A 26264-nucleotide genomic window follows, 5' to 3' on the forward strand; every position below is an offset into this window, starting at 1 on the left:
GAATAGTTTTTGCATATAAAAACTAAAAAAATATCATTATTAGTCTATATAAACGTCTTCAAAATTTATAAGCCCAGGGACACAATGGATCCCTTATAAAGTTTAAACCGTCACAACATTTTTTTACAAAAAGACAAAAACATATTTATGTATTTAACAGATTCCAATTAAATATTCGAGTATTATGGAGCAATTGAATAATAATTTAGTTTAAAAGATATATATATATATATATATATATATATAAAAGATTCTGGGAGAGTATAAATATGTGTATTATACGTACGTAAGATGGTGGAAATATACAAAGGGTAAAATAGCGCCGTCAATCACTGACTAGTGGCTAAACCAACGTTACGGTCCAGTCATGACAACATACGTAAAAAATGATAGGATTTGACTGTAACTCCTGCATTGGCTAAACCAATGATGGAAAAAGCTGTAATTTTTTATTATTTTATTTTTTTAGTGAAAATGTAGTAATGTCCTTATTTATTTTAGTAATGGCTAAACCAATGTACTAATTTCTTTATTTTATTTTTTTAGTATGTCCTTATTTATTTGGTGTGTTTATATATTTTTATTGAATAGGTTTAAGGTTTTGTTTGAAAAATAAAAAAAATATATATAAAATATCTATTTATTTTACTTTTCTTCCAAACACAAAAAAACACCTATTCTTACTTCAATTTACAGTACCGTTTTTTTTATTCTATCGAAACAAAATCTAGTGTAACATTTAATAAGTTGTAACTAAATGTAATATAATACGATTCAATGTATAATGTGTTTTTAATATAAATATTATAAAAAAAATTTGATATTATTATTATCGCATTCCGTTGTGATTTATCAAACATTAACTTAAATGTAAGAGAAAGAGCAAGTGTTAAAAAAAATTATAAAGAATAAACAGAAATTAAATAAATGAATAAGTAATAATAGGAATAATATTAAAAGGATTTCTGGAGTCCGTACACAAAAGAGATAAAAATAAAATAATAATATGTACGGATGAATGAAACATACTGTTGGAAAATTATACAAAAGAAACAAAAATAAAAATAAAAATATGTACGGATGAATGAAACATACCGTTGGAAAATTATCACGCACAAAAGAAAAAATGTTTTGAGTCCTCTCCATCCAATCACCAATCGACAACAAATTTGACGAAACCACCCTTGTTTTACAAAACAGCTATTTTCCTACATCTATCCCCTCTCCTCTTCCAATGTAGTTTTGAAAGCTTCCATATATGTCTTTTCCTTTCTCTCTGCTATATATCTCTCTAAGCATCTCTCTCCCTCTCACATATTATATATATACACAGGTCTTCATCACTGTTTAAAGGAGAGAAAGAAACCAAGCCAGCAAAATATACCCAGAGACAGATTTCTCCATTTCTTTCCTCTTTCAACTCTCTTTCTCTCTTAATTTGAATATTATTTTTGCAGAGAAGAAGAGAAGAGAAGCGTGTTTTTTTTTTTTTCTATTTTTGGTAATTATTTTTTGAAGATGGGAAGGGGTAGGGTTCAGTTAAAGAGAATTGAAAACAAGATTAATAGGCAAGTCACTTTTTCGAAAAGAAGGTCTGGTTTGCTGAAGAAAGCTCATGAGATCTCTGTTCTTTGTGATGCTGAGGTTGCTTTGATTGTCTTCTCCACTAAAGGGAAGCTTTTCGAATACTCTACCGATTCCTGGTACGATCTTTCTTTTTCTTGATTTTGATTATATATAGCCTTGGATTCTTTGATTTGTAGTTATTATTTTCTGCTTTTTATATGTCGTTTAAGCAAGATCAAAATGAACAACTTTCGTGTTTTTGATTTTTGAAAAATAAAATTACATATCGAGTACAAATAACAGCTATTACATTGAGTGGCATTCCCGTCAATTTCATGCAAAGAAAATTTGGAAACCAGCGGTTCGTTAGGTGGTCTTGGAGGGTAAAAGAAAAGTATTAATGAGAGTGTGTACTTAATTCATGGGGTTTAGTATTATTATTAATAATTAAATGAATAATCATAATAATTAATGGGTTTGCTTGGATGCAACACAGTCTTCCCATGTATCATGTGCAGTCATTTCTTACCCTATAAAAGATCAGCAGTGATATGATATGGACTCACTTAGTGCCGCAGCTTTCAGTCTTACATAAATAATATCTTTGGTTGCCTTAAAGAATGAGGAAGAAGAGACGGCTTTTAATTAGTTTTTTAATTATTATATATCAACCAATTTTAGTTTTGTTAGTTTAGCCTTTTGGGATTATCCAAACTTTTTTTATTGTTAAAATATTTCTTTTTTGTCTTTTCTCTTCCATTATTCCATTTGTTAATTCCTTTTAATGATGATTGTGTACCCACATTATGTTTTGAGTTTAGATAATTGTTAGGAGCTAATTTGTTTTGGGATTTTGATTGTACCTTACAAGATCATGTTTGCTGTGTGCTCACATGAAGAAACACACATTTTCTTATGAATAAATATTAGAAAAATAATATTTAACTCCTAAACAGTACATTTGAAAGTATTGGGCAAATAGTAAAAAGGTTGTTTTTTTTTTTTTAATTTTTAAATTTGCCTGAATTAATTATTTGTCATCTTTAGGACTGTCTTAGGGTTTTACATTTGGTTATGATTGTGTAGTCTGACCCTCATTTATGATATATAAATTAGTTCCCCCACTAGGAAATTACTATTTTCATGCTATATCTATCACAAAACTTTATTTGGGTTCCTATTGAATATTTAATCTATGATTTAATAAAAATATACAAAATAAATGTATTGTTCAAAAAAGACAAAGCAGAATAAATATACTTTGATCAGTGAAATAGTTGATTTAGCATTTATCTGATAATGTAAGAACTTAAAATTTCCTTTTAAAAAATTTCATTATTATTAAAAAAAAAAAAAAAAACCCCTCTTTCTATATAGTGTGTTGGAAAGGTGGAAACAAACCTTACAACTTGTTCTCTTTTTTCATGGTTTTGGGCTGTTTGATGACAATGCCACTTATTAAGATTTTCCATATCACCACCACTAGTCTTGTCATGCACGAGGCTATTTTGTAAACTTGGCCCATTGCTCCCTTAGGCCATGCTTAAAAAGTAATTATACATAAAAGCCTATTTGCTACTGTAACCAACAAAAGAAATTTCTCATTGACTATACAAGATAATGTTCTAATAGTAATTAATAATTTATTTAATTAATTTAATAAGCTTTGAAGCTTAAATCTCACTGTTCATTATATATTTAATTGAATTTTTTTCCTGTTCACGGTCAATTTGAGATATTATTATGGCAAGAAAATATCATCTATACAGTCTTTTTCTGTTTCACATGTACACAGAAAACTATTATAGGAAATTATCTGAATTGTCTATTCTTTATCTAATACCAAGAATACTCTATTCTTTTTCTACTACACATTATCAATTAATTTTCCTTTACTGCTAAAGACATCAAGTGTGTCTTTGTTCTTCTTTCTGTACAAGAAAAGAAAACTGTGGCTTCGGCCTGAACATAGATTCTCTATCCTCACTGTAACCTCAAAACCTACATCTTTAGTGCTTTTTTTAAAAAATTTTTTAGGGTTTGGAGGGAGTGGGAGGTTGAAGATAATGATATTACTCGATGTTTATCTCTCTTTTCTTAACTCTTCACTTCAATTATAGTTTCAAGGACCAAGAAAATATTTAATTTCTATTAGCAATCAAATTAAGTAGCCAAGATGAAACTTTTACCTTTTGCTTCCCCACTAACACAAAAGTAGCCAAGAACGACCATGAATACCAAATGGTCGTTCTTGGCTACTTAAATTGATCATTTTGAAATGTGTTTTAAAGGTCTATTAAAATTGCTGTAAGAATCTTATTCAAAGTATTGATTATAATTTTTTTTTCCCTTTAAGTTAAATTTCATATAGTTTCAAGTTAAATTTAAAAACAGATAAAAAACATCACTTCAAATATGTTTTTCAGATGACCTTCAATATGATAGTTTTCTAGAAAAACAATCTAAAATGTTATTTAGCATGATTAGCAAATGATATTTTTGAGTTTTTTTTTCTGTTTCTTTGTATATTAGATTAGAAGGATACTATATCATCCGTCTGTCTAATAATCTCCTTCCTTTCCAGTTGAGAATTCGCATAGGTTACTAAATCTTGGAACAGTTTGACTTTTATAATGTTTTGATTTAAGGGAAGAGGGCATCTGAGATTGGAGTTCTGGAACTAATTAAATGACTAGTGTCTCTATACTTACTTTTTGATCTCATAGGATGTGCTTAGAATTCTCTTTACTTGAGATTTCACCTAAAAGAGATTTCACCTACCGGCCTATTCCACTGAGGAAAATACTTGCCTACTCTAGTATTAAAAGATAAATTTTCAAGCTTCATTAGGCATGTCTGGATGTTGAAGATGTGTAATTTTTTAAGAAAGAAAAATATCTACGAATTATAAATAAATGCAAATAAAGCTCCTATATCAAAACTCCTATTCCAAAACCAAAATTCCTATAACCAAAAAGTATGCTAAAAAGAATCTCCTAAATGTTAAGTTCCATGTTTTTTCTCTTCCAGGAAAACTGCAAATTTCCTAATAAAAACTGAAATGTAGATGAAAAATTTAAATTAACAAAATTTGATAATATTTCCATTTGAATTTGTGGTATTGAAGTTGTGAATCCCCCATTAGAACCCAAATAAAAAAAATTATACTAACTTTTATTTGCTAAAGTTCTCACTTCTTTTATTTGCTTATCAAAAGGGGAAAAAAAAGCACTCACTTCTTCTGAAAATATAATTAAAATGTTCAGAATTATTAAAATTTTGATCTTAACATTTTAAGTAAACAGAGTAGTAGTAAATTGTTGACATTAAATTGATAATAGATTTTTATATTAAGCTTATGCAAAGTTAAGAAGTAACTTAGCATACAAGTGCATAAACAATTAGCATTATTTTTTTTATCAGTAAAAATAATTTTTATTAAGTTATATTGTTCAAAAAAAATTTATTTTATCGAAGTACTAATTCAAGCTATTAAGCCTCTCATTTACACCCAACTTAACCGGATAACTTAAGTAAAAAATTTTGTCAAAATATCATATACACCAAACTGGAAAACATCAGAAACTATCCAAAACTTTTAACACAACTAATAACTAAACTGTCATAATAATAAAAAACAAAAGAATACAAAACCAGATGCAGCTATAGCCCACCTGCGGCAAAGTGATTTCACAACCAATCATATTGAAAATTGCAGTCCAAAAAATTTACATATTGCCAAGCAAGAAAATCTTCATGTGTTTCAACTCCCTTTTTAGCCTACGAATCTGCAAAACAATTAGCATTACTAACATACTACATATAGAAGGGAAAACATTGTTGAAACAAAATGAAGTGAACACGATGTTTCTGTAAAAGTGAAAGGAAACTACTCAATTAGAATATGTTTAAATACTAAAACCTTTACCAAAATGTTGAGACCGATTAAAAATTCGGCAAACTGTCCACCTGCAATTTTCATTCTTACTGCTCTTCAATGGCTTCTACAGTCTCTGTCTGCTTTGCTGTTTTACCTGATTGTATGGTTGCTATTTTTTGAATATAAATTTGCATACTTTTACCTTTGTGTATTACAGTCATCTTATAGTCTATGTTCCCTGGGGCTTCTGTTGTCAGTGTTTCTTGTTTCCTTCATGTTTTGTCACTCTCTTTGTACTTTTGATGATATGCTCTCTTTTACAATATGCATATGTCAAAAAAAGGTTATGGCTTTAAAACCAAAAACAAAGGGAAAAAAGAAATCTACAACAAAAATGACAAGCCTACACCCACAAAAAATTGGCCCAAAAGCTAAAGACATCCTCATACTAACTATTGTGTCTTTGAAATGCATGAGGAATGTAGGAATAGAAAGGCCTATGGAATTTAGGAATAGCAATAGGGTGAGTAGCAAGGGAGTCTTTCACCATTTCATCCTGGTAACTCCTTATAACTTTTTATATATTTTATAGCAAGGGAGTCTTTCACCATTTTCATCCTGGTAACTCCTTATGGAACTTTTTCTATTCCATAGGAATAGAAAGGCCTATGGAATTTAGGAATAGCAATAGGGTGAGTAGCAAGGGAGTCTTTCACCATTTTCACCTATTTATATGATAATTATTTTATAGTCACTATCATTTTTTTCTTATTTTATTTACTTTTACTGCAATTGTTTCTTTTTCTTTGTACTGCCTCCTACCAATTTTCTTCCCCTATTCCATTATCTTATAGGTTAGAATCTTATCACTAGTTAGTACATTTTGCAAGTTTTGTTTGACTCATCCCTTAGTTACATCTCCTTGAAATTTTAAAATAATATAATAATTGTTTGATGAAAATTTTATTTTTTTATGGATTAATTTTCCTATGTATTCCAACTTTCAAGAAAGGAAAATTTAAGAAACATTTTTCTAAAAAAAAAAAATTTCTTTTTTGAAGTGTAGAAGCATATTGCTATTTCAGATGGTGGAGTTTTAGAGTTTAAGCGTTAACTATTCAGGATAAATCTCGTTAGATAGTACAGAATTTTAAGCGTTAACTATTCAGGATAAACCTCGTTGGATAGTACAAAATTCTAACAATGACAAAATTACTATTCCGAAACTCGTCAAGTTGGATTGGATGTGTCACTTATACCTTAATGTTCCACATTTCAGATTTGTATTTTTGGTTTTTTGTGTGAATATTTAGATTGGCACATTTGATTTGAGGTCTTTGCAGCCTCTCAATCAAAATGTCTTATATAGTGTGATTCCTAAGGCTGCCAAATAACTTTGATGTAACCTCTTATTTGTTTTTTTGTGTGAGCCAAAGAACTAAAAGGCAATTACCTATTGTTTTCGGAAAAGTTCATTTGATAAAAATTTTATATGACAAAATTATATGAATTATTAAGGTTAAAGAATTATAAAAATTTTCTCTCTTATTTTCAAGGAAGTAAACATAAAAACCTTTTTTTTTTTTTTCCCTTAAACATATATTTTTCCTTTAGTAATTCCTACTATCTCTATACCCTTGAGAATGATGATACTAACTAGGAATATTTTATCCATGTTATTTAAAATATTCACTACTTTTTAATAAAATTTTAATTGCTCGTATTTTTATTTAAATAAATTTTAATCACTATAATGTTTTTACATTAATGTCTTTTAAAATAAAGCTTAGTAAATTTTAATATCTATGAGTTAATATTTCATCTAAAAAATAAGTCCAATCAATATGTATATTCAAAATAACATATTTAATGAGGGGATATTTTTATAATTTTAATTTTTTTATCAGCAAAAAAAAATTTTTTATTTAAGAATTAAATAGAAATAAACATATGTTCAGAAAAACTCAACTAACCAGATTTTATAATTTTAATTTTGACTTTTTACATTCTAATATCTTCAAAACAAAAAACAAAAATTATTAAACTTTTATTTAATTTGTCTTCCACCAAGCATAAAAAAACATTCTTCATTTTACTAATACTATAGTTTAGTTTACATTAATAATAATAAAAAAATCCTTCACTTTACTGTTTTTATTTTTACAAAAGTATTGATAAAATAAACATTCCATCACTAAATTACTAGTGCAATGATAAAAATCTTTTGTTTGAATTCTAATTTCTACATTTTTGCTAAAAAATATTATTCAACATATAACTTCAACTAAGGTATTTGAAAAATTCTTAATTATATAGTCTCAAAAAAAATTATAAGTTAAGTCGGCTAAAATAAAGTGTCACACAAATCTAATATTTTAAAGGGGTGATGAAATATCCGAATTTTTATTTTCAAAACTTAGGAATTTTTATTAAATCAAAAATCTGAATTTTTGATAGTATGGGTTGTAAAGATCGAGCAATTCTAATTTGAGCCCAAAGTTTTACGAGTTGGGCCCAAGCCCAAATAAAATGTCGAAAATTTCGAATCGTAAACAGTTAAAGTTTTCGAGAAATAATATAAAATCCCAGCGATTAATATATATATATTTACCCTAAAAACAAATCTCCTTACTAATTATAGTTTATTTTTATTTTTATATTTTATTTTGGTTAAAGGAGGAAATGTTACAGAACTTAATTAAAATAATCAAATGAATTGAACCGGATTCAGAAATCAAATTGATTTTTCAAAAACCACACGAATAATTGAAAAACCAAGTGAAAAACCCGAGAACCAAGCAAATCGAGCCAAGACATTGAATTAGACCAAACCGGTTCGAATCGAACCGGAATGGTCTAGAAGCCCCAAGATTTTTTTTTTTTTTTTTTTTTTTTAAATATGGGCTGAATGTTTGAAATTTATATTGAAATAATAAATTTTAGTGATTCAGGCTTACTACGGGCCTCGGGAGCCTTAAGCTTACCTGGGCTCTAGTGCCGGTCCGGCCCACAGAAACGGGTCGTGACAGGTGAGGAGCCTACTAGTATATTTTTTTCTTATTTAAATGAGTGCTCTTTTACTATTATAAAATGAAATTTTATTTATAAATTTTTATAATTCAAAATAAAAGTTTAAACAAGATAGATGAGCAAATTAATTCAGTTTGATAAAATTTCATTGACTTATTTAATTAAATTGCAAAGTGATTTAGTTTGGTTTTATAATTTGATTTGAAAAGTAAATATTTGAGTTTGATATTTAAACAAAATCTAGTTTACGAAACTACTGAAATAATCGAAAATTTTCAATTTTTTTTTTTTTGAACTTCCTTCTTTCTTCTCTTAATATAAAAATATTCAATAATAAGGGAATTCAAATCTATGATCAACAATTAAAACCTTTGTTATGAAATTTCCTTCTATCAAACAATGCATTATTGAGATATCATTTGAAAAATTTTTAACATTACATTTGATAAATTATATTAAAATTTCATAACTTTTAAGTTATAAATTATTAATTTTTTTTAAAACTTAAAAATTCATTAATAATAAATATAAACTGAGTACATCGTAACATTCATCCTATAGGAATAAGAAATACAAATATATAAAATTGAAATATTTTGTGTGGAAATATTCTTGATCTTGGCAAAAGATGTTAATCTTCCAGGTAAAAACTGGTTCATTATCAAATAGAATGATAAAAGAAATCTTCCACAATATTGTACGAGCATTGTTTTTTCCAAAAACTTGTTACAACTGACACCCACACAGAAGAATTTAATATACCAAACATTAATGGAAGAACAGGTCACCGCACTACCAAGCTCCATCGGTAAAAGAAACTTACTCAAATTTGAAGAGCTGAAGTCTCTAACCATAAGAAACCAACAATCCATCTTGTCCTTTGAACCGCCCAAGAAATAAAAGATTTACACAAAAACTCCTCAATAAAGAAGAACAACCTCATGAAAAGAGAGAAACTAATAACCCCACTAAGAGGGTACTAAAACAACTCAAGATCTATCATCCAAGAGACAAATTTCAAATTTTATTCTAAATGATCATAGGTTTGAAAGATATTAAAAAGAAAACTAAACAAAATAAAAAAAAAACGATAGAGAAGGACGAAAAGAAACCATCACTGACCAAAGAAGATGGTCGGCGGTGGTTTAAAATAAAATCTAGAAGAATACAAAGAAAAGAGAGCCAAAGAGACAGACGCCTTCGGTTTTTTGTTTGCATAAGTTAATAAATTATTAAATTTAAACATATCTTGAGTAATTCAAATTATTAAAACTTAACCAAGACTTTAGTATTCAAAATGTTACAATTTGGAGTGAGATTGCTAAAACATCAAATTTTTAGGGCTGGGTTGTAAATTAAGACAACTTTATTTTTTTATTTTGAGGAATACTTTTAAGAATTTTTATGTTGTCATGAGATCCACAAGAAAGTGAATTGATAATTGATTTTTTCAACAAGTTATTAACAGTACCATTGTTGCTTTGTTTACTATTAAAAAAAGGAAATTTGTTGAAAATGTTACTTGGAAGTTATTAAAATTTGTTTTTAAAGTGAATTTCATATATACTAGTTATAAGAATTATAAAACATTTAATTTTAAAGACATTAAATAATATCTTTTTTTAAATATTTAACTGTGTTCGGCAACTACTTTTCAAGTAACTTTTAGCAACTAAAATAACTAATTTTACTGATCAAACCCTTAAAACTGTGGTTTTCTAAACAAATAGTTTGGACTATCATGTGCAAGAGATTCTAAATTTTTTAAAGGTCAAAGTAAAAGATAGCTCTTTTAATTTATTGGAGGTCTAACAAGTCGAAAGAATATTATAAGTTGGGTTAGTCTTACTCTTTTGGACAATCTTCATTAAATTTGAGAGTAGGATTTCAACTAAAACTTCCTTTCTCCCTCGTCTTTCATAGAGTATGAGAAAACTAATCTGATCACACATGATTGGCTAAAGACAAGTTGTTTTGACATATCCACCTGTATGCTTAAACTAATTTGAAAATAATTTGATAAGTTATACCAAAGTGCATAAATTTTAACTCTTTTTATTGAATCTTTGAACTTGTAAAATTATATTAATTAAATATTTATTGAATAGTTTGCTATATAAAAATTATTATTGTAAAAGTTATGTTAGTTAATTATTTACATACAAGTTAAAAAACCTAAAAACCTTTTTATTGTTAATGCAAAGAAGTATGCAGTATTACAGTAATGTCAGTGTGCCTTTCCTTTTCTCCTTCGTAATAATTGCATAATTCCAACAAGATGTGGAAGTTTCAGAAGAAGAAATGATGGTTGCTTGGCATTAAACTGTTAGTTCTCACAAATTTAGAAGCTCAGCTTTTGGAAAGAAAGTGAAAGATAAAAAAGTGCCTAGGAATTGCCTATCTCATACAAACAAAAGAAGAACAGTTAGCTCATTGTTGTTATTTTCCTCCTTTTAATATGTTGAAATATAAGTACTTATTTTAAGATAGTGTTCTTAGCTTATCTCTTCTATTGCAGTTGGTAGACATTGAATTTAGGAGGCGAAGGGAAAATGACTTGGAAAGATTTTAACATCTGATTAATATATAAACATTAATCTTAAGAATTAAATTCTTAGATTCTAGTTTGGGAATAGTTGTACCAATGCGTTTCGGATACTAACTGATTTTTGTAATTAAAAATTTGTAGATTTTGGATATAGTTTGTACTTTTTTGTCTATTTGAGAATCTATCCTATGTGGAAGTTCCATATATATTGATGGGAAAGTTCTTTCCATTTAAAGGGAAAGGAAAGTTGCATTAGTATGTGGATGAAAAATTAATAGCATTTTTATTCTTAATAATAAAAGTACCCTGTTGATTAGTTTAGGTAAAAATAAATTTGGAATTTTAATTTTTATAGTTCATTTAAACATATTGTTATGTTATATTTGTTAATTAATGTTTGAATAATATTTGTAGTTCACATTAATTCACTATTAAAAAAATTATTGAATGAGTGCTTATATTTGTATTGTATAATTCTAAAATATCAAGTAAACAAATATACATAAATTATAAATTTTTATAACTTCATTAAACACAATTTTACTACATTCTGAAAAAAAAAAAATTTATAAATAAATATAAGTCACCTTAAAAAAATGATGGAGATTATCTTGGAATCCAGTAATATCTCATGTTGATGATTATTTAGTACAGGATGGTGCTTTAAGTAAGAACAGTTGAATTAAAAATTTTCAAATTTATGCTTCAAATTCGTATATAAATATTACAAATGTTACCAAATAATAGATTTTTTTTTTTTTGAGTGGAAACCAAATAATAGAATTTGGTTTAACTATATATTTCATTTTATGAAATTATTTTTAATAGTAAAATAAATACTAGGAATTTAAAATTTTAAAGAATTTCATACAATTTTGTGAAATTCATTTATATCAAAACAATGTAAACAACAATATTAAACAATATTATTTCAACTTTTATTTTTGCACATATTAATTACAATTTTTTCTTTTTAAAATGATATTTGGTTAAATGATGTCAAATTCATTTTCAGAATTGTGAATGTGCAAAATTTGAACTTTTAGAGTCAAATGAACATATCTATATGAAGTTATGATATATTTATTTTTTCACATTCATCTTTCAACTTGTGATTATTATTTAATTATTTTTAACACCAAAAAGGATAGTTGGACTAAGTTGAACTTAACCAAAAGAATGTCATAGAAGTACCAAGACTTAATGTGCCATTGGGTTAAATCACATCTTGCAATATGTACAATAAATTACATTGGTTTCCTCAGTGCTTTAGCTTTACTCGCTTACCCTTGCTTCTTTATGCTGCTTCAGAAGCTTTGGTACTTGTTCACCTGATATGTACTTCTAACTTTGCATTGTAAATGTTACCAATTATCATATTTGGGTTTTCATTTTTGCAAAACATATGATAATCTAGATGCGATTAAGTATAGATTATAATCATTTATTTGATATAAAACATAGTTATCTTTAATTTGTAATTTAATTTTTCATGGTGTTATACAGTCAATCTAATAATAAAAATGAAGATTTTTGTTTATGTATAATGATATGATAATAGTGATGCACATTGAATAGTGTCTCATCAAAATAAACTATCACAGCAAAACCCTAATAGCAATCACCAAGGTTTGATCTCCTGTTCCCAAACCAGTTCTTGGATTCACTTATTAAGTAGAGACCACCATTCTTGGATCTGAATCCTAACTTCTTCAAAAAAAGAAATCGTGTACAAAGTGGCATGTTTTTCGGACTTTATGTTGTGTTTGGATTTATGTATTTGATTTGAAATCTGTGTGGATTTCATTCAAATCTAAATCCATAAATATTTGACAATCCAAACAACCAAGTCCAAATATTCAAATATATGAATCCAAACATAAAAATCTGAAGAGAGACTTGATCCAATAGTGTAGCTTTGAACAAAGAATAATGAACTAAAGGCATGAAGAAGTAATCTTGAGGTATAAGAAGGAAACCATCCTTGATATTTTATGCTTTTAAAATTAGATAAGCAGCATTAGTTGCAGAAACAGAAATGAGGTACTTATTATGGAATTGTTGGTGTGGTGTAAGTGACAAGAATTCTCTCTGTTCTTCTAGTATTCTTCTTTTTTTTTTTCCTTCTATTTTTTAAAATTCCAAGAGATATATAATATTACCCGCAATTCTGTTTAGAAGGATGGTTTGATAATACATTGCCAATGTTTAAAAGGGATGGGTTGGATCTGCAAATCTGATCCCTTGATTATGAAGTGAAGAATTGACTCCTGGATATTAGGTTATGTTTGTTTTTTATTTATAAGCTCAACATTGTCATCCTTTTCATATAAAAGACATGCAACATTTCATTGTGCATCTATTCAAAATCTCAACACCATTTGACGATGTAGTGTGAATTTAATTGTCTGTGTTTTTCAATAGATGTTATATATATACTATACTAGTGCTTACATCTAAGGAGGTTACAATTTCTCTTGCCAAATTTGAAATTTATATGTGTGAATACTAACACTTCTCGATATATTTATGATTCTTAAGATTTTGATTCAGATAGACTAAGTTCTTTCATTTCACTTTCATTATTTCTTGTAACAGCATGGAAAGGATCCTTGAACGTTATGAGAGATACTCATATGCAGAGAGGCAGCTTGTTGCAACTGACACTGAAACAAATGTAATGGCCAGCAACTTCTTGACAAAATAACTTCCTTTATAAAACATGCCTTTGCTCGCCAAGATTGCACTTGGATATTTTGTTTTTGGAATAAAAATGGTTAATTTGGATTTAGATCACAAATGATAGCATGCTTTTTTTTTTTTTTTTTTTTTTTTTTTTTTTTTTTGCATCTTTTCTTGTGTATTTTTGCCAATCGGTGGAAAAATATCAGCAAATGCAATTAATATTTGCAGGGTAGCTGGACTCTGGAACATGCAAAGCTGAAGGCTAGGGTTGAGGTTTTACAAAGAAACCAAAGGCATGGACATAATAAATGATTGCTCCAACTATATGATACATGTAGTAATAAATAAATTTTAAAAAAGGGAAGGAATATTTCAATTTTCAAGTTTATTCTTTTATTTTTACAGGCACTTCATGGGGGAAGATCTTGATTCTTTAAGTCTCAAAGAACTTCAAAATTTGGAGCAACAGATCGATTCTGCTCTTAAGCACATAAGATCAAGAAAGGTAAAAACATGGAACATTTGTAACTATCCTTGGAGATGTAATTTGCTTCGCAGATTTAGAAATATGCAACTGATTGCACATACTTTTCATTTACAGAACCAACAGATGTATGAATCCATTTCAGAACTCCAGAAGAAGGTGAGCTTAAAACCCAATTTTCTTTATTTGGTATCTCCTAGTACTCTTATTAAAAAAGGATCAGCTTGTTGTCTATTTTGAATCTTGAATGTGACTATTAGACCATTAATGTTGGAGCTACCTAAAATTTGTAAACTCGGTACTTTATAGTTGTTCAATTCTCTCCATTAAACCAGTTCTTCGCCTTATTTACAGGATAAGGCATTGCAGGAGCAAAATAACCAGCTTGCAAAGAAGGTGATGTTAAATCTAGTTTTCTTTAAATGTGTAATCTTCCTATCACTTTTGAGGTAATATTTATGATGCTTTGAACGAAAAGCAGATCAAGGAAAAGGAGAAGGCAATGGCTCAACAGACAAATTTGGAGCAGCAACAGAATCAAGCAGTAAATTCATCACCTGTTCTTATACCACAGTCAATGCAGTCCTTCAACTTAAGGTTCTCTCTCTCTCTCTCTCTCTCTCTCTCTGGGGTCAAAAACTCTCTCTACATTGCGTTTACACAGACAGACAGACTGGCACCATCAAAGTTTAAAAGGAGATATATTTAAATAAATATTGTTAAATCCAATATTGTTCTGGTGAGTACTAAACTATAGAGTATATGCAGTAGCAGCTACTCTGCGAGAGGCATTAGAGGTGAAGATGAAACAAGTCAAATCCATCACCGAGCCAATGGAGGACTCCTGCCTGCTTGGATGCTTCCACACCTTAATGAGTAAAAGAGGGGAAGAACTCTTATTTATAGTCTAGCCAAAATTTCAGTTGGTTTGGTCTGATATATATAGCATTTCTATATAAGTTTTTTCAGTGTCTAGTTTATGGTAATGCTTGGATGGCATGAACCATTCACTCTTGTATAGATTATTGTCATATATATATATATATATATATATATATATATATATATGTTATGTATTATTAATGTATAATGTCTAAATCTCTCCATGTATGCAATGCATGGTGGTGTCAACTTCTTGTAATAATACAGGCAAATAAAAATTATAATTTTTGAAATGCTAGGGTTTCTTTTACCTTTCTAAATTGCAAGAATGACATTTTCTTTTAGAAAGTGATGCTATTTTGTAGAAGCCAAGAATGAGATTTTGCACTAATTTCATAAAATCAAATTAATAATTAACAAGGAATGGTTGGATCAATAAAGGTGGATTGCATGCATTTCAGGGGAATTCTACTTGAAAAGTCAGGATTTAAAATTGGAGTTGCCGTTTAACTAAGCTAAAACTGTATTTTTAGTTACGAACAAAGGTTTGGACGAAGCCCAAATTTCAATTTAGATTCCAAAGATATCACTAGAACTGAACTATTTAGACATCAAAAACAGTTCTTCTCTTGTCTGCCTTTCACTAGTCAGTTGTTGATTGGACTTGTAAACTATCAGAGTCTTTATTTCAACACAAGACCTCAAATTCTTGCCTGTTCATAGCCTTGGGCTGGGAGCTGCATTTCAAATTTTTATTTTATGATCGAATCCAAGCTTGGCCCAACTTGATTCGAATTTAGATTTATATTAATTGTATTTTATTTATATTAAACAAATAGTGAAAGGTAATTTAAAAAAAAAAAAAATAGAGAAGAGTAGGTAGTGACTAAATTAACAAAGACAATAACATGAGTTATGACACTACACAATTGGTCACGTCTGCCACAGCTGTCCTGGCTCCTATATGGAATAATGGAACCAGCACAATATTTCTTATTCAAAAATATTATCTTTTATTTTAATAGCCTTTTTTAATCCACAAAATAAGAGATTAATTTTATTTTATAATTGCGCCTATAAAATCTTTTTCATTGAATGGTGCATATGTAGGGATGTGCAAAATCACGAACCATATTGAAAGTCAAACACTCGTTTCGATATCATTTAGTTAGTAGGTATTCAAAGGATATTCGATTCGTCGGATTAGTCGATTTAAATTAAATTTATTATTTAATTTGATTCAGTTTCATAGAAATTCATTAATAACCAAACTAATATTACCAAAAAATTGATCAAAAGCGGTTCAACCTATTGATTTATTTTGAGTTAATTCAATTCAAATGTTAATATTAATTCAGTTCAATCTGTCGTTCAAAAACTATACTTTGCATTTTTTAACGAACCAAACCGAGGGTTTGCTCATCACGCACATTTCCCTTAATCTATGTTTTAAGTCAACAATTACAAGGATTAGTGGGTTCATGCATATCTCAAACTCAAAGACAAATAGGTCAACACTTAACAAACGTGTGGAATCATTTAAGAAAAAAAAAAAAAAAAAGTAAGTGGTTGAGTGCCAAATCATGAAGGAATGTATTAGGATGGACCCCATTATCATTTAGGTCCATAGCTTCATCTTCATGGTGAGCACGTTGAAGAAAAAAGAGGCCATCCATTTTGAAAAACTATACATAAAAACAAATCAAACCCAACTCATTAATTAATACTCCTTACCATAAAAATACTTTCATTTCCATTTTTACTCATCCCCAATTATAATCCTATTTTTCATTTTAAAAAAGGAGTATTTTTATTTTTTCCGTATTTGATATTAATCTATTAAAAATGTAATACTATTAATCCATTATTCTAGACACAATTTCAAAGGAGCATTAATTATTTTTCTAACTATACCTTTATTTATATATATCTTCACTTAATTTATTTCTTTGAATGATCGAAGTGAAAGGGTAATTTAATCAACTAATAATTTTTTTAAAATAATTAGAAATTCTACATTGTCAATAATTTTTTTAATTGTTGTGTAATTTAAAATTGTGTAGATGTTAATGAGGTAAAGAAAGGACTACTCGTCAAAATTTAAAACAAATAAAGTAGTAATTATTATTGCCACCTATATAAATTTCAAAATTTAAAATATGAATCATTAATATTAATATAAAGATATATTAGGAAAAAATAAATTAAATAAAATTGTGCCTATTATTATGGAAGGGTAGAAATAATATTAACAAATACTACTATATTCTTCAAAGTCATACTGGCCAACCATTAAATTGACAACTTGTACTTTTTTGTCCTAACAAGTATATATCTACATATTTGATACTTCTCATTTTCCCACCAGAAAGAAAGTTGAGCTTAAAATCTAATTGATGGCATTATCAAGAACAAGATCCTCTAAACTATCTATCAGCAAGTCCCTGGGTCGGATTAGGGTTCGTTCACCATCGATTCGAGGCAAACCCACATCAAAATTCATAGATGATGATCAAAAGATAGAATTTTTGGGCAGTGAAATGGAGAATTTTGGTGATAAAAATGGGAACAAGGTTATGGTTGTGGTTGATTCAAGCCTTGAAGCTAAAGGAGCTCTTGAATGGGCACTTTCTCATACTGTTCAAAGCCAAGATACTATTATTCTTCTGTTTGTTAGCAAGATATCCAAAAAAGGTCAGATTACTCGATGCATTAGCTTACTGTTCTAATAGATATTAATTAATTAGTTAATTATGGTTGGATAGAGATGTTATTTATGCTAATTAATACAGTTCTTGAATAATGCAGGTCCTGATTGCAACTTGAAGGTTAATTTAAGGGCTACTGAACTCCTTCACTCCATGAAAAATGTCTGTCAAAGGAGAAGGCCTGGGGTAAGTGGATAATTCTATGATGCACGAAAAACTCTCAGCAACAAGCGTTACTGCATTTCAGAAATATTTGTTCATTTCGACAATATTTCCAGATGTTTGTTTCTCTCTATAAAATACCATTTTTTTTGTATAAAATTATATTTTAAAAGTTATTTTCATTTCAGCTTTTTTACTTTTGTTACTTTCTATTCCCGTGCAAGTGGATATGCTGTGTAAATAGTTTTTGGGTGATTGTTCTGTCCCAAAATATAAGACGTTTTGAGTATTTTAAGGAGTAATAAATAATGTTTTTTTAATGTTACCCTTGTTTAGATTAGATACAATGAATACTTTCACAGGTAACTATTGATTTTGAGATAAAAGATAATTTGGTTAGATTACCCCTGAGTTTGTTATAATCTAAGAGAATTAATTGCTTCCTTAATTCTTACAAAAATCTCTCATATTTTGAGACAGAGGGAGAAATCATCTCTGATTTCATTGTTTATTTCTTTTTTCTCAATTGAGTTCTATTTGAACTCCAGTCGTATAACTTTTTTCTTGTTTAGATTAACGAGGAGAAAAGATTGAGTCTACTCAATCTTATATACATTTATATTTATGGATGTAATTCATAATTACATTAATGATTTATAAATAAAAAAAAATGTATCAAAATTGAAATTGATTTATCCTTGTTGGCGTACTTAAGAGTATAAGATGACAACAAAGTCAATAAAAGCTATAAAATTCCAAGAAGCACCACCACCACCAATATCGTATATAATTGTGCCGGCAATGGATCAATAATTGAAAGAAAAAGAATTACTTGCATCTACTTTTCACATTACAAAATTTTTATCTTTCCTTATAGGAGTAATTAACTTCTTGTTTCAGGTGCAAATAGAGGTAGCTATACGTGAAGGGAAAGACAAGGGTCCAATAATAGTGGAAGAAGCAAAGCAGCAAAAGGTATCGCTGCTAGTCTTAGGACAAAGAAAACGCTTCTTTATGTGGCGGATACTGAAGCGGTGGGCCGGCAAGAGAAACGGCGGCAGTGGTGGAGAAGCTGTTGAGTACTGCATCCAAAATTCTTCATGCATGACAATTGCTGTGAGAAGAAAGGGCAAAAAGCTTGGAGGCTATTTGATCACTACCAAACGCCATAAAAATTTTTGGCTTTTGGCTTAGATTATGCTTTTTTCTTTGTATAATTTGTATTTTATTTGTATGATTATGGGGAAGAAATGTAATCCAGGTTGCAACATTTGCTGCTTAATTGTCTGCAATGGAATTTGAAATGGAAGAAAAAATTAGTCTTCTTTTCTTTTTAGTTGCCATTATTGAAAATTAAAACCCATCATCAATAAGCAGTTTTCCACTTTATATAAAATATTATTGCTATAGAATTACAAAGGAGAAAAAAAAGAATAATTAAAAATTTATTGATGTTGCACTTTACTGGTAAATGGGTTAGTTATCATGTATTGTTTGATTAATACATTTACATTAATCACTTGTCTTGCCAACAATTGAAAAAAAAAAAAAAGAAAAAATAACTATATTTCATATACAGGATTTTACTTCAATGCATTTCTGTGCGACTCAATAACATAACCATGACTAACTGCAATTCTGTGCAGTTGATCATATCCTGCAAGTACGCCGGCTCCTGCAATGCCAACAAGCATATTTGCAGTGACTCCTCGATACAGTGCTCTGAAACCCTCAATGCGGACTATCTCTTGAAGTGCGTGCATAGAATTACGATACTTCACGGGTTGTCCAGAAGTCAGCATCATTCTACGTCTCAGTGTGTCGAAGGGGTAAGCACAAACACCGGAGAACGTGGTGACAGTCCAACCCAAAAAGAAACTAGCGATGAAATTTCCCTGTAAAAGTTCCGGCATTTTCACTTTGTTAGATCACAATGCAACATTGAAAACTGGGCAAAGGGATATAAAAGGACAAATTCACTCATATATGGACCACGCTTCATGCATATGAACTGAAATTATTACTACTGATCTGGAACCGAGCCCATGATATGATATGACTATGAACATGATATTATTTTTGATACATTTGTATGAATTTTGCCAATAGTTCGAGATCTAATGTTTATAATCAAACTTCATAATGTTTGATATGGACTATCTCTTACGGAGTCCCAGAAATAATGGTCCACAGTCAAAGGAGGTGATGCAAATCATTCTCTCAAAATCTGAAATAGATAAAACCTTTGCCACAACCCTTAGGTGGAGCAGAGGTACTTGCCTCAAAAGGTCCCACCAAAACGATGGGCTTCATGGTGTCATAGATGCCAAAATACATGCCGCGGTACAGGGTAATTCCCATTATTGAAATCCCAAATCCCCGATAGAGACCCCTGATTCCATCACTTCTCAAGGTTTTACTATATACATCTAGTAATCCTTTAAATTGTTGCCGACCATTAATCGGGCACTCTCTTGCATCAGTTCCCAGCCGGGTGCGTGCATAATCCAAATGATATAAAAGCAATGAAGTTGTTGCTCCAGCAGCACTACCTGAAGCCAAGTTTCCAGCGAACCACTTTAAGTAACCATCCTTCTCTTTAGAATGTCCAAAAAGGCTTTTGAAGTAACCTTTGAATGCAAAATTGAAAGCCTATGGACAATCGAGCATCTGTTTCAGTAATTAAATTAGGCAAAATCATAAGATGAAAATGAGACATGATAATAGACAGCTTGGAGAGATAAGCTAGGTAGCAAATTACAGTGGTGAATAATTTAAACTGTCCATTATTGTTCTCTATATTTTCTGTTGAGCATAATATCACACATTTTTGCTATACTTGCTCCTGAAGGGAATGTCTCAATATTCTAGCATAACCAGCAAACAAAATATAAACATAATAAGCAGAGCCCTAGCCTCACTATTTCTATAGGGTGCTAAACAAAATAAGCAGCATATCAAATCCCAGTGCATCTCGAAATCACAGTTCTCAAGCTTAAATAGAACTTCCTGACCAGACCTCATGTTTGGAACATAAAAACGAATCATCAATATAAACTCCCGACCACCACTATCTTCCAAACAACTAGAAGATTTTCTGATAATGCAGTGCTATTCTCAATTTGAAATTTTTTTGTCAAGATCCATTTTCATTCAGGGGCATGATCAAAGTGCTCTTCCAAACAATAGAGCCCTAGCCTCACTATTAACATTGTTATCTGCTCCATTAAAGCAGGTACTGCAGATAAATTTGGTAATGTTGTTAGATAACTGAACTTGAGAAATATGAAAATTATCCCCAAGGAAAGTTGGGGAGAGGAAAGAATGTCTTTCCCCTCTTCAGGTCTATGAATGAAACATATCAAGCAAAAGCTTCTAGCATGCAGCCAGTTCCTTCCCTCCAACACAGGCCTCCTGCCGCACAATTCATTCTGCTGCACACTATCCAGTGGAAACACAACTCTTGTCTCTTCAGTTTGCTATAGTTTCAGTACCAATTGATAACCATAACATACTTATTCCCAATTTATTGGAGTTTCACATGCAATGGCAAAAATCACAAAGCATAGTGCCCAGAATGTGCTTGCTACAATTGGATCAGCTCAAGCTAGAGTGCACAAGTCAATCGAGCCAACTTCAAGTCTTCCTTTTCATGCACTATTAGTTGACATAAAACAACAGTTAAGTCATATATTTTTGATAAAAATTTTAATTAGCAATTGATAATTGATAGAAACACCAATCGGCTGCTAATTCTATCAGTTGCATTTTGAAGTATTTTGCTATTTAGCTACTAGCTGATTTGTATTTATATTATATTTCGACTCTATTAATCTTATAAATTTTTTTTTTTTTTCAAATCAATCTTTTTTATGTGATAGTTTTACTTGTAATTATTCAAATAGCATAGTTTTATTTATAAAATTATTCAAATAGCAAATAACTATTAAATATTATTATAAAAAATTTAATTAATATTGTTTTATGTAACATATTGAAATGGAAAATAATAATTCATCTTAATATATATTATACACACATATATAATATGATAATTTTTGAAAATAGTTGTATACCTTTAACGGTCATTTTATATTTCAATTGCAACTATTACTAAGATTTTACCAAACGACTAGCATTCATCAGCAAACAACTACCAGCCACCTATCAGCCACTGCAAATAAATGCTGATGTATTTAGTCATTTTAATTTTTTAGAAAATCCCAACTCAAGGTAATATCTAAATACTTAAATTTTAAATTCCCTATCCATTTAAAAGAAACTTTTATTAGAAGTGGATATTTATGAATCACTTGATCTAAAAAATAAAACATTATAGATGAGGGTTCAGTTGGTTTTATGCTACTAACATGCCCCTCAGATGAACGCACATTGGACTTCAATGCTTGGACTTGCACAGGCCCAGCAATTATCATGTTCTGAAATTGCCTGTGGACATGATACTTCATCATCAAGTGGAACCAAATGTTAAGAGTACAACAGAAACCAAGCACTAAACTATTTCCATTAACTGTAAAAATTTGCCCAATACTTGTTTTCATACTTAAACAATGGCAGAGACAATCTCCAAAGATGGTTTCGTACTTTAACAATGTTGAAGACAATCTCCAAAGCACAAATAAAAAAGAGACGGGAAAAATATTTATATTTGTAAAAGGAGTAACTTAAAGTCTTAAACAATTAAACTGATAAAAGAAGCAAGTAAAAACATCTCTATATCATGCAACAAAAGTTAACTGCATGTAATTAAGCAATTTATTTACAAAATATTAGCTTTAGGGTCAATAGGAAAGCTGGATAGTATTATCAAGAGCAAGAGAAGAACCTGAGTAGGGAAATATCGTATGATATTGGCCTGGTTACCTCTCCAAAAAGACAATGGACCTTCTTCTCTCAAGACTCTTCTAAAGCAATCACGAATACCCATATAAGGTCTTTTGAGTTGTCCCCTCTTAATCATCTCTCCTTGATTCTGCAACAAAAGTTTCACTCTTTCAATTGGAGCTGCTGCACTCTTTGCTACCGATGCTGCCGCCCCTCCCATCAGAAAATCTGTAGAAAATTTCTCAGACTTCCTAGCTATTTCTATCTGCTCTTTTTCTCTCATCCCTGTAAAATAACAATTAAAGCATATTTTTACACTCGAGTAAAAGTTTTTTAGTAAAAAAAAAAAAAAAATAGATGGAGTGGAGAAAGCATGAAGATTGATGTAGAGCCAAAAAAGGGAAATAAAACACGAAGGAATAAAATGATTTACCCGAAATTTCAGTTTGCCGTCAATAACTCAAAACAACGTAACTTAAAAAACCCATGGAAATACTTATATAGACATCACATGCTGATATATAATTCTAATGGCAAAGCCGAACACCAAAATACCTTATATAACTATCTTCTGAACTTTTCCTAAAATAACTAGTCCTGCAATACCATCTTACTACTACACCAAAATAATAATAACAATAGCTAGTCTTAAGCTGGTGATCCTGTGCAGTTGCAGTGGCATAGTAAAGATATTACAGTCAAACTCAGTCGACAAAGTCAATATTCAAATATTCAAAATCCACTTTATTTATGATATTTTATACTGCAGCAAGAAGTAATAAAACTAAAACATTAAAAGAATAAAAATGCAAAAGCAAGTTGATGTTAAAATGTTCTATACCTATCGAAGAAGCTGGAACATATGAAATCTGCAACATAATCATAATATGAGTTGAAGTAGAGGAGAAAATATGCTTGCTTCAAAATCAGAGAGAGCAGATTTCAATGGCAACTGGCCAATTGATGATGAAAGGGAGAGGGCAAAACTTATACAAAAATTTTGGATGTCAATGTATAAGCAAATTCTCAAGATCAGGCACATTGAAAGGGCAGGTATGATCGTGAATTGGAGGAAAAAAGAGGAAAAGAAAAGAATTTAATTTGCTTTTGCTAGGAACCAAGATGCACTTTTTTCTATCAAACAACAGCATTAAAGGGTACATAAAGAAGCAATCAGTTCTCATCCCAACTTTTCCTCCTGACAAATTTGTACGTTCCAACATTCTTCCTTTTATCAGATATTCTATAGTGAATTAAGCAAGCTATTTTGATTATAAATTAAGGCCAAAAGAAAATCACAATGAAGGATAATTGTGACATTTAACTGGTACTTTGATATTAGAAACTATGCAACCAGTACAACACAGAGACATATATATGTTAAATTTGCCACTTATTGACCTTCATACAACTACACAACATATCAAAAGGGGACTAATGCAAATACAAAAACTCATAGGAATTAGGAACTAACTAAATTTATAGCAAAGGAAAAAGAAATAGATTACATATATATATGAAGCTTGATATAATTATTATGGCTATCCAAAACTATATTTTCAACAATTTATAGCGCAAATTCAAGCTCACAGCTAAAGACCGAATAGGCTAAGCACAAACATGTCAAGCTTGATCTTTTATTAACAGAGATTTTACATAAGCCAAACCGAAGCAAGCTCTTCGCTAAACACGGAAAGTAATACAAAATGTGAAATTCAGTGAACCTCGTATGTGCCTCCAATCCAAATTCCGTTTACTTTTCGAGAATACTCGGGAAAAGAAAGCAAAATAACATTTATCCGATATGAAGACGATGAAATGAGTGTATGTTTATCTACAAAGGAAAACAGAAATGAAAAAGGAGAAGAATGAGAGATGAAAAAACCTGCAGATTTCTGGATTTTCCGAGGGATTAGGGCGGCAAATATATGTTATTCGAGTTCTAGCAGAATTAAGCGAGAGATGTGGTGGTTGCAGATTGTTGGGAGTTCGGGCTGGCTGCTCAAGAGGCTGAAGTTTTTTTCTTTTTCTTTTCTTTTTTTTATTTATTTCGTTTTAAAAATTTTTTATAATGAAGTTAAATCTAGATCACACGCCACAAATTTTTTATAATAGAACATACACCCCGCTATTTCTATGAATTTAGATTCCTTGCCCCCAATTTCTAGTGCTGTGCTTATAGCTCCAGTTTATCTTGTAATTTTTTGTTTTTATAACAGTCTCCTTGAATTTTAGATTTCTTTTTTTTTTTTTTTAATATCAAATGTTTTAAGAGGTTTTTTTTTTTTTTTTTTTTTGAGTATCAGGGGAGGCGATTTAAATTTGGACCTATTGCTAGGTCTTATATGCATTTACTATCAGATTATGATTCGGTGTGCATTTTAAGAAGCTTTTTGAATAAATTTGAATCCTTAATTTATTTTTTATTTCAAGTTCAAACATTGATTGATGTTAGACAAATTAACAATTTTACATATGGAGTTTAGACCATTGCGTCACAACTTCACATTTTTTTTATGTCAATAAAGTATAGTAGAAAATTTTTAATTTATACAGTAAATTAAACTCGAGACAATAGGGTCTTCAAAATATTTGAACTTAACTTGAAAAAATTAGGTAAAAAATCTGATAAAAAAACAATATCGACCGGTAACGGATTCGGTCCAAATAATTAGGGCCCAAAAAATAATTTTACTAATTATAAGATAAAATTTTATCTGATAAAAATTTTATCTTATAAATAGTAAAATTATTTTTAATCTAGGGGCTACAACCCCTCTCAAATTCCTCGGGTTCGTCGTTGACCTCGTCAAAACAAAATAAGAATTTGATTGCGTCCTCCTCTGCTTGATAAAATTGAAATCATTTTAAACCAAATAAAATAATAACAAATCAAATTTATTAAAGCGATCCCACTATTGCGATGGTCGTTTATCCTTTTGAGAGAATCAATTAGAATTTGATTCAACAATGAAAAATAAAGAAGATTTATCATAATAACTAAACAACCAATAACTTTAAATATTACAAATAAGTCAGCTTCATTAGAATCTAAGATTATCATTGATAATTAAAAACAAACATAATCAAACTAAGAGAGTTTCTCATACACCGCCAGTTAGCCCTAGTTTTCTTTTTACAATCCTATTAACATTAAATTTTAACGCGCAATCCGGTGGACATCGTTAAAAATGGATTTAAATAAGTTTCTTTCAACATCGCTAAACATCATGTTCTTACAAATGACAATCTTTTAGTTAGATTAAAGATAACTAACGGAATGCCTCTCTCTTTTTCTTTCACAAGCAAAGATAGATTTTTAACAGCAAAATTGTTGAAACACCAAATAATTATGTCTTTACAATTTTGGAAACCATAATCCCGGAATGTTTTTGTCTCCAATTGATTCCAAGAATCCTCTTAGCTCTCGTGTCCAAACTAGTTCCTATTTCTATGATCCATTCACAAAATTAC

General features: G+C 29.6%; 3 protein-coding genes across 5 annotated transcripts; 2 read left to right on the plus strand and 1 right to left on the minus strand.

Moving 5' to 3' along the window:
- Window positions 1-1230: 1230 nt before the first annotated feature.
- On the plus strand, window positions 1231-15368 carry AGL8 (AGAMOUS-like 8). 3 transcript variants are annotated; one of them, XM_020681766.3, is made up of 8 exons: window positions 1231-1703; window positions 13623-13701; window positions 13938-14002; window positions 14115-14214; window positions 14311-14352; window positions 14548-14589; window positions 14675-14790; window positions 14965-15368. In XM_020681766.3, the coding sequence occupies exons 1-8, from the start codon at window positions 1519-1521 to the stop codon at window positions 15071-15073; spliced, it is 738 nt and encodes a 245-aa protein (XP_020537425.1). In that variant the 5' UTR covers window positions 1231-1518; the 3' UTR covers window positions 15074-15368. The 3 variants fall into 3 exon arrangements, with proteins under 3 accessions (XP_020537425.1, XP_020537426.1, XP_012080420.1); XM_020681767.3 differs by having other exon boundaries at window positions 14968-15368; XM_012225030.4 differs by having other exon boundaries at window positions 1232-1703; window positions 14962-15368.
- A 2041-nt stretch (window positions 15369-17409) lies between these two features.
- Window positions 17410-19281, plus strand: LOC105640661 (uncharacterized). Its single transcript, XM_012225032.4, has 3 exons — window positions 17410-17769; window positions 17884-17969; window positions 18846-19281. The coding sequence occupies exons 1-3, from the start codon at window positions 17472-17474 to the stop codon at window positions 19137-19139; spliced, it is 678 nt and encodes a 225-aa protein (XP_012080422.1). The 5' UTR covers window positions 17410-17471; the 3' UTR covers window positions 19140-19281.
- Window positions 19282-19370: 89 nt separating this feature from the next.
- On the minus strand, window positions 19371-24838 carry ER-ANT1 (endoplasmic reticulum-adenine nucleotide transporter 1). Its single transcript, XM_012225033.4, has 4 exons — window positions 24676-24838; window positions 22792-23075; window positions 20226-20597; window positions 19371-19840 (listed from the first exon to the last, which is right to left on the minus strand). Exons 2-4 carry the CDS (start codon window positions 23071-23073, stop codon window positions 19529-19531), a joined length of 966 nt encoding a protein of 321 aa, XP_012080423.1. The 5' UTR covers window positions 23074-23075; window positions 24676-24838; the 3' UTR covers window positions 19371-19528.
- Between the last annotated feature and the right edge of the window lie 1426 nt (window positions 24839-26264).

Source organism: Jatropha curcas, chromosome 10 (assembly GCF_041381405.1).
Source record: "Jatropha curcas cultivar XTBG-Jc1 chromosome 10, XTBG_Jcur_1.0, whole genome shotgun sequence".
Classification (NCBI taxonomy): Eukaryota; Viridiplantae; Streptophyta; class Magnoliopsida; order Malpighiales; family Euphorbiaceae; genus Jatropha; species Jatropha curcas.

Excerpts from the sequence above, each read along its gene's own strand:
- AGL8 (XM_012225030.4), top strand. The coding sequence starts at position 1,519 with ATGGGAAGGGGTAGGGTTCAGTTAAAGAGAATTGAAAACAAGATTAAT. Across the intron at positions 13,702-13,937 it reads CAACTGACACTGAAACAAAT|GGTAGCTGGACTCTGGAACA; the intron begins GTAATGGCCAGC and ends TAATATTTGCAG. Across the intron at positions 14,353-14,547 it reads TTTCAGAACTCCAGAAGAAG|GATAAGGCATTGCAGGAGCA; the intron begins GTGAGCTTAAAA and ends CCTTATTTACAG.
- LOC105640661 (XM_012225032.4), top strand. The coding sequence starts at position 17,472 with ATGGCATTATCAAGAACAAGATCCTCTAAACTATCTATCAGCAAGTCC. Across the intron at positions 17,770-17,883 it reads TAGCAAGATATCCAAAAAAG|GTCCTGATTGCAACTTGAAG; the intron begins GTCAGATTACTC and ends TGAATAATGCAG. Across the intron at positions 17,970-18,845 it reads GTCAAAGGAGAAGGCCTGGG|GTGCAAATAGAGGTAGCTAT; the intron begins GTAAGTGGATAA and ends TTCTTGTTTCAG.
- ER-ANT1 (XM_012225033.4), bottom strand. The coding sequence starts at position 23,073 with ATGAGAGAAAAAGAGCAGATAGAAATAGCTAGGAAGTCTGAGAAATTT. Across the intron at positions 20,598-22,791 it reads TACGATATTTCCCTACTCAG|GCTTTCAATTTTGCATTCAA; the intron begins GTTCTTCTCTTG and ends GATTGTCCATAG. Across the intron at positions 19,841-20,225 it reads TTTTGGTGGGACCTTTTGAG|GGAAATTTCATCGCTAGTTT; the intron begins GCAAGTACCTCT and ends GAACTTTTACAG.